Raw genomic sequence first — 8759 nt, 5'->3', positions numbered from 1 at the left:
AGCCCCTTATTGAAACTCGCATCTCTTGCATGGCCTTGTAGTATTGTGTTTCCTGTGTCTTTCTGATCTTGTCTTCCTTTGTATTTTGTTTCTCTTACATCTCCTCTTGTGAGGGCATACTCCTGAGCTTTTTATTTAACCTGCTGGTTTTGTCCTTTTATAGTTTTGCTATTATGGATTAATCTGTATAAATCTTTATGAATGAATCCTTACTAATCTGTGTCTTCTACTACAATCACACATGGAGGTAGAGAGTGTAAAAGATGAGAACCTATTGTGCCTTTTTTAAACCAAAAACATCATTTTTGTAAAATGTCTAATGATTTTCTTTCTAAAACATTTCTGTGTTTTATGAAAGGACAAATACAATATAATAGAACTGTAGACTTACATTGCTTACTGTGGTGATTTTGTTTTGTTATCTGATATAAATGAACATTTTCTTTAACATTATTTTTCAGCATATTGAAGAAATGAGTCTTTTTGGAAAATCAGAATTAGAGAAAACTATTGAACATTTGACATGTGTTAATCATCAGGTAATGTATCAAACTGGACTTGGGGTATCTTGTGTTATACGAATAACTATGTCAATTACAGTTTTAATACACTATTTTTTAATTTTATTTTTATTTTTATTTATGTTTTGAGATGGAGTCTCACTATGTTGCCCCAGTTGGAGTGCAGTGGCACAATCTCAGCTCACTGCAGCCTCCACCTCCGGCTTCAAGTGATTCTCCTGCCTCAGCCTCCTGAGTAGCTGTGACTACAGTTGCGTGCCACCATGCCCGGCTAATTTTTTTTGTATTTTTAGTAGAGACGGGGTTTCACCATGTTGGCCATGCTGGTCTCAAACTCCTGACCTGACATCGTGATCTGCCCACCTCAGCCTCCCAAAGTGCTGGGATTACAGCATGAGCCACCACGCCTGGCCTAATACACTGTTTTATACAATTACAATTACAATAGCTGGGCATGGTGGTGCACACCTGTAGTCCCAGCTGCTTGGGAGGCTGAGGTGGGAGGATCACTGGACCCCAAGAGTTGGAGGCTGCAGTGAGCCATGATGACGCCACTGCACTCCAGCCTGGGCAACAGAGCAAGACTACAACTCCTAAAAAAAGTCACAAAATAGTGTACTAGAAAAGCTGTATAACAGCAGTTAGGAGTGTGTACTCTGAAGGCTGATTACTTGGGTTCAGATCCATCTTTGCCTCCTATTACCTGCAGGCAGGTTGTTTGACCTTTCTGTTCCCTGATTATTTGTAAAATAAGAATAGTGCTAGTACTTACTCCTTAGGGTTTTTGTGAAAATTAAATGAGTTAATACATATAAAGAACTTAGAAGTGTGCCCGGCATATTGTAAGCTCTTAGTAGGTACTAGCTATGATTATTGCTATTTTGCTGTTATAAAAAAATCATATAGGCCAGGCATAGTGGCTCATGCCTATAATCCCAGCACTTTGGGAGGCCAAGGTGAGGCAGGTGGATCAGCTGAGCCCAAGATTTTGAGACCAGCCTGGGTAAGATAGTGATACCTCGTCTCTACAAAAAATTTACAAATTGGCCAGGCATGGTGGCATGCACCTGTGGTCTCAGCTACTTGGGAGGCTGAAGTAAGAGGATCACTGGAACCCGGGAGTTCAAGGCTGCAGTGAGCTGTGATCACACCACTGCACTCCAGTCTGGGTGACAGAGCAAGACCCTGTCTCCAAAAAAAGAAAAAAAAAATTATATCGTATAGACGTAGAGTAAAAAGAGAAATTCACTTCCATTCTTTATTACTCTCTCTGGAGACAGGATTTTTAACAATTTGGTATGTTTCTGTTTTTATAATTTCAACTTTTATTTTAGATTCAGGGGTACATGTACAGTTTGTTATATGGGTATACTGTGTGATGCTGAGATTTGGGGTACAAGTGATCCCATCACCCAGGTAGTGAGGATAGTACCCAATAGTTTGTCAACCTTTGATGTGTTTTGTTTTGGCTGGCTTCTATTACTATGCCTTCACTGTTTTAATTTATTTGCCTTCTAATTCTGTCATCTGAGTTGGTTGAAGTGTCACCTCATCATGGATTATATTTTCCTGTATCTTTGTGTGCCTGGTAATTTAATTTTAGATTGGATGCCAGACATTGTGAATCTTACCTTCTTGGTTGCTAGATAGTTTGTATTACTATGAAATACTATTGAGGTTTGTTCTGGGATGCAGTTAAATTATATAGAAGTAGCCTGATCCGTTTCAGTCTTCCCGTTAAGCTTTGTTAGGTGGGATCAAAGTAGCGTTTAGTCTTGGACTAATTTTGTTTCACTACTGAGATAAAACCCTTTTTAGTATGCTACCTGTTGTCCTATGAATTATGAGATTTTCAAATGACTGATGGGCACAGGAACTTTTCCTGGCCCTGCATGAGCTCTGAGTATTGTTCCCTCTAATTTGTTCATGGTTCTTTCCCTGGCCTTGGGTAGTTTACTCTGTGCTGAGCTCTACTCAGCCGAAAACTTAAAGGGTACCCTTTATAGATCTGTGGAGCTCTCACTCTTTGCACCTCTCCTCTAATACCTGTCCTGCAAACTTTAGCTGCCTTGGCCTTCTTTGACTGTCATGCCTGTCTTCTGAACTTGGGGCAGAACACTGGGTTCCATGTCGGTTCCTTTCTCTGTGTCACAGTCTGGAAATTCTCCAGGCAATAAGTTGGAGCAAATGTAAAGCTCATCACATTTGTTTCCTGTCTCTCAGGGGTCACTGGTCATCATTGCCTGATGCCTATTGTCCTGAAAACCATTGTTTCATATATCTCATCCAACTTTTTAGTTATTTCAGGCGGAAGAGTAAATCTGGTCCCTATCACTCCAGCTTGACCAGAAGCTAAAAGCAGTAATATTAATTACTGGAAAATGTATCTGAAGAAAGTACTAGAAGTCATTGGAAAGAAACAAATAAGAAAATATTTTAAAAGTTAAAATGTTGGCGAATAGCCTGAGAAGATCTAATATTCAGACTAATATTTAGTTAGGACTCAAGGAGGACATAATAGAATGTGGGAGAGACAGTATTTGAAGAGATAATGATTGATGATTTTCTAGATATGAAAACACAGGAACCCCCCGATTCAAAATGAATTCCAAAAGCATGACAAATCCCAAGCAAGATAAATAAAAAGAAAATGCATACAATTTTAGTAGTCATGAATAATACAATTTACCTATGGATAAATTTACAGAATCTTTATAGGAAACATTATGCAACCATATTGAAAGTCATTAAAGAAAGCCTAAGTAAGTGGAGGATTATATCAGGTTTATAAAAAAGGTTATAAAAATAACATAAATTTTCCCCAACTTGATCTACAGAGTTGAGGTAGCTGTAGTTGAAATCCCAATAAGATTGTGTGGGGGGGTGAGGGGGAAGAATTGACAATAGATCTTAACATTTACTTGGAAGCAAAAAGCCAGGAATCACATAGAAGTTTTAAAAAAGAACATGGTGCTAGACTTGTCCTCCCAGATGTGAAGCCTTTAGAGTTATAGTAATACGTAATAGGCTGGGCATGATGGCTCACCCTTGTAATCCTAGCTCTTTGGGAGCCGGAGGCGGGAGGATCACTTGAGGTTAGGAGTTCAAGACCAGCCTGGCCAACATGGTGAAACTCCATCTCTACTAAAAATACGAAAATTTGCCAGGTGAGGTGGCATGCACCTGTAGTCCCAGCTACTTGGGAGGCAGAGGCAGGAGAATCACTTGAACCCAGGAGGTAGAGGTTGCAGTGAACTGAGATCATGCCACTACACTTCAGCCTGGGTGACAGAGCAAGACTCCGTCTCAGAAAAAAAAAAAGGCCGGGCGTGGTGGCTCACGCCTGTAACCCCACACTTTGGGTGGCCGAGGCGGGCAGATCACGAGGTCAGGAGATCGAGACCATCCTGGCTAACACGGTGAAACCCTGTCTCTACTAAAAAAAAAATACAAAAATTAGCTGGGCGTGGTGGCAGGCGCATGTAGTCCCAGCTCCTCGGGAGGCTGAGGCAGGAGAATGGCGTGAACCTGGGATGCCGAGCTTGCAGCGAGCTGAGATCACGCCACTGCACTGCAGCCTGGGAGACAAAGCAAGACTCCATCTCAAAAAAAAAAAAAAAGAAGAAGAAGAAGAAGACATAATAAAACAACAGGGATTGGGAGAGACTGATCAAACCCAGTAGAGAGCAAACCCACAAATGTAAGAATTTGATCTGTGAAGTAACTCAGATCAATGGTAAAAGGAATGATTATTCACTAATTGTTTCTCAGACTATTGGCTATTCATATTTTAAAAGGAAAAAATTGGATCCTAACTCAAATATGCCACACCCAAAAATCAGTTAAAGGTTACTTACAGCCTTGAATATTCAAGATATTACTACATTTTTATAAGAAGTGCAGGAGAAGATCTTTTTGACCTTGGAGAAATAATAATATCAGTCATTTATATAGCATTCACTATGTTTCAGATACTTTTCTCAACATTTTATACCCAATTATTTTAATTTTCATAACAGTCATATAAAGTAAATGCTAATATTGTCCTCATTTCACAAATAAGGAAACTGAGGCAGAGGGGAAACTTGCCTAAGATCACACAACTAGCAGGTGTCTGGTGCCAGAATGTGTGCCCCTAAACAAGATACAAACACAAATAAGTTTATTCCTTAAAGGAAAACACTAATAAATGGGAGCACATTGACAAAAAAAAATCTTTGTTTATCTACTTAACTATAAATCGAAAAGACAAACCACTGATAGAACAATTTGCTACACATTTCATCCCCCTCCCCTGAAAAAGCCTCAACAGAAGATGTGAATAAAATCTTTATGGAGGAAGAAATTACAAATGGCTAATAAACATAAAAGATATTCTACCTCAATAATGGGGGAAATGTAAATTAAAACAGTAAAATCATTTTACATCAAGGCATTAGAAATTATCAAGTTGTAACATGTATTAGCAAATATGTGTAGCTCCTGGGAGTGCAAACTTCATATCTGTTCCAAAAAAATTGGTATTATCTAGCAAAGGCATACCCTATGAACCAACAATTCCCTTTCTAGATATGTACCAGATATGATGGAGCTCAGCAAAATATGATCCCCAGGGCAAATGCGGCCTCCAGTCTGTTTTTGCAGTATGGTTTTGCTCATTTATTTACATATTGTCTGTGGCTGCTTTTGTGCTGTGATGGAGTAGTGGTGACTGATCCATCTTCTTTTTTCTTGTAAATTTTTTTCCTTTTGTTAGTAATTGACTTTGTTTTGGTTTGCTTTGCTTTTTGTTACCTGGTGTTCATTGAACCTATTGCTAATTTTTGTCAAGAGTTCCAGTATCTCTGACTTATGCCTTTAAATATGTTTTGAATATACAAACATCAGTTTCAGTTTTTTCTTCTAAAAACCTCGCTTCTAGAGCTGTGTATTCTTATTCCTTTACTGTCATTTTAGCAATGCTTTCAGAGGGAGGGGAGATAAAATATGTGTGGTCAGTCCACAGTTTTAACTGGAAGACTTACATTTATTACTAATATTTATTGGTTTTAAAATTTAAATGTAGGTCATTTTCCCATCTAGAATTTATTTTTGTATGTAAAATAAAGAAGAAATCCAGCTAAGTTGTTTTTCCAGTGACTATTTGTCCCTACACTTATTTATTTATTTTAAAGAGATGGAGTCCTGCTCTGTTGCCCAGGCCAGAGTGCTGTTGTATGATCATAGCTCACTGCCTCCTCCAACTCCTGGGCTCAAGCGATCCTCCCACCTCTTCAGCCTCCCTAGTAGCTGGGACTACAGGTATACCATCATGCCTGGCTAATTTAAAAAAAAAATTTTATTGTAGAGACAGGGTCTCACTATGTTTCCCAGGCTAGTCTCGAGCTCCTGGCCTCAAGCAATCCTCTTGGCCTCAAGTGGTCCTCTTGCATTGGCCTTCAAAGTACTAGGATTAAAGGTGTGAGCCACCATGCCCAGCCCCCTACTCTTATTTTTTAAGTTTATCCTTTTCCTACTTCCCAAAAATGCTATCTTTTCTAAATTTACATCTGTACATGATATTTTTCACTGTTTTCACTTTCATAAATTTGCTTGTGCATTTGTATGTGAAATCTTCACTGTTCTTATTATAATAACTTTTTTTTTTGAGACAGAGTCTCGCTCTGTCGCCCAGGCAGGAGTACAGTGGCGCGATCTCGGCTCACTGCAACCTTGGCCACCAGGGTTCAAGCGATTCTCCTGCCTCGGCCTCCCAAGTAGCTAGGACTACAGGCATGTGCCACCACGCCTAGCTAATTTTTTGTATTTTTTCGTAGAGATGGGGTTTCACCGTGCTAGCCAGGATAGTCTCTATCTCTTGACTTCATGATCCGCCCACTTCAGCCTCCCATATAATAACTTTATAGTTTGTTTTGATATCTCATAAAGCAAGTATACTTGTATTTTTTCCAAAAATTTTTCCTGTTTTTTTCTTTTTTTCTTTTTGTAAATGAATTTAGAATCAAATCTAAGCCATTCCCGTTTTTAAAAAGCTTGTGTTAGAATTGTATTGGAATTCCATTTAATTTACTATTATTTGAGGAAATTTTAGTGTATTCACAATATTGTGCTCCCGTCAAGAAACACTGTGTGCCTTTACATTATGTCAGGTTATGTTCTGTGCTTTTCAGGAAAATTACACTGTTTCTTCACATAGATCTTGCCCACTTTGTGTTTGGGTTACAGTGTTTTGTGCTGTGTTTTTTCCCCCTCAATTCAGTCCTATTTACTTATTGTGTTTTAGAAATTCCCCAAAATTTTCACTCTGCCAGTGGTTTCCTTCCTGTTTCATTGCTGTTATAGATATATTCTTTTCTCTTCGTGCTTTTTATATTTTGTTTGTATCTTTAATGGTAGTGAGGAGAAATTTTACACCCATTCTGACTCCTAGAACCTGAACTGTACACATGACTTCTAAAGTTTTTTATAAAAATAAATCTATTTTCTTAGTTTTCTTCCGGAAATATTATTAAAGAGTGCCTAAGAAAAATATCATTAACGTATTAAGATATATACCTATTATTTTTTTAATTTAAATTATAGCTTGAAAGCGAAAAATATGAATTAAAGTCTAAAGTGTTAATAATGAAAGAAACAATAGAGTCATTAGAGAACAAATTAAAAGTCCAAGCTCAAAAATTTAGCCATGTGGCTGGTGACTCATCTCATCAGAAAACAGAGGTGAACTCACTTAGGTAAGTTTATTCAAAATTTTCTAATTTCATTTCTGGGAACGTGTTTGTGGTTATGTAAAGTTTATAACCATGGCATTTTGGACTGGGCCTTTGTGCAGTAGTTTTAGAAGTTGGCTTTGCAGCAGACTCACCTGGGAGCTTTTGAAAAGTATGAATTTAAGGGGCTGATTTTGGGAGGTTCTAATTCACTGAGAATCTACTGGGGTAGGTTTTGGGTATCTGTGTTTTTTAAAAGAAATTTCACAGATTAATATGATTGCAGGCAAAGTTTTTCAGCCTTCTTCCTTTTGAAATCCTCTTAAATACTTCAGATCATTTGTATTTCATAGTGTAAAATACTGAAAATTACAGAATTGTTTACTACCTATGCCATTTTCTTTCTCTTTCTTGCCTCTTTCAGTGAAATGTAAAGTCAAAGAATTTATCTCCAATTTTTAACCCTTTCTGATTTAGAAACAGAATTTTTTAAGTAGGGAGGTAAGACATATGAATAGTATTCCTTTTAGGAAGCTAACTTTGGTGGAAATATGGAACATGGATTTCAAGTCTTAGAGATTGATGGCAAAAAAAGGAGACCGAGGATCTGGACTGAAGCAGTGGTAATGAACTTAGAGAACAGAGAGCAAATTTAAGAAACACTTTTTACATAAAATCAAAAGGTTTAGATGACTAATATGGGGCTGAGAAATACAATAAGTAGAACATTTACCTTAGCATATTGGGTTGTTGGTTAGTCATTAATTAATTTAGAATACAGAAGACTCAAGGAAACAAAAGGCAAACAAAGCTTTTTTTCTGGTCAGGGGAGCTGCAATAAGTAAAAAGATACTGAAGGTCGGAAAAAGGGGACCACTCTGAAGAATCTGAGGAAACACCTCTCTCTAAATTACATTTGCAGTCAAAATCAGGAAAAGATTTTCAAATGTCAGCAAGACATTACATCTGTGAAACATTTAGTCATGAAACAGTGACAACTTGAGATCAGAAAGGATTATAGTAATGACACTTTAAAAAAAAGATTTAACAAATTAAAACTGAAAAGTTAGTGAATGGCATTAGATATTGCAGAAAACTGAGTTGGTGAAATAGAAAAAACAAACTGATGAAAGTCACCCAGAACTCCAAAGAACAAAAATAAATGATGAGAAAAAAGACATAGTTCCAATGTACAAAAAACTAGGAATCACAAAAGTATATAGTAGAGCAAATATGAGAATCAAAGGAATTAGGAAAAGAAAAGTCTGAGACTGTAGTTCATAAGGGTTTTCTGATTGTCTAACGACTTAATGAAATAAGACCAAGAACTGGGTGTGTCTAGTTAATTAAGGAATACTATATTAGCGACTCATAAAGAGCATCTCCAGTTTTGCTCTTTTGCTTCTCTGATGATAGTTTTGATAGGTTAGACCTCAGGAAGAACTAAAGTAGATGCTGCTTTTTTCTTTGCTTTTTTCTGTAAGAGGAGAGCTGAATGGACCGGTATCTCCTCTGGCTCATGTCTGGA

At 37.5% G+C, this 8759-nt stretch overlaps 1 protein-coding gene across 4 annotated transcripts in view; it reads left to right on the top strand.

The window, feature by feature from the left end:
* CEP135 (centrosomal protein 135) overlaps positions 1 to 8759 on the top strand; it is an 85999-nt gene that overhangs the window by 36199 nt on the left and 41041 nt on the right. For all 4 annotated transcript variants that reach the window (XR_008502000.1, XM_054484396.1, XM_063664544.1 and 1 more), the window contains 2 exons: positions 462 to 539; positions 7104 to 7255. Coding sequence is in view for 3 of the 4 variants with exons in the window: in XM_054484396.1 (XP_054340371.1) it covers positions 462 to 539; positions 7104 to 7255 (230 nt within the window). In the remaining variant the exon portion in view is untranslated. The remainder of the gene's footprint in view (positions 1 to 461; positions 540 to 7103; positions 7256 to 8759) is intronic.

The sequence above is a fragment of the Pongo pygmaeus genome, chromosome 3, assembly GCF_028885625.2.
Source record: "Pongo pygmaeus isolate AG05252 chromosome 3, NHGRI_mPonPyg2-v2.0_pri, whole genome shotgun sequence".
In the NCBI taxonomy this organism is placed as follows: Eukaryota; Metazoa; Chordata; class Mammalia; order Primates; family Hominidae; genus Pongo; species Pongo pygmaeus.
Note: the sequence above shows the minus strand (reverse complement) of the source record. Positions and strands in the feature narration are given on the sequence as shown.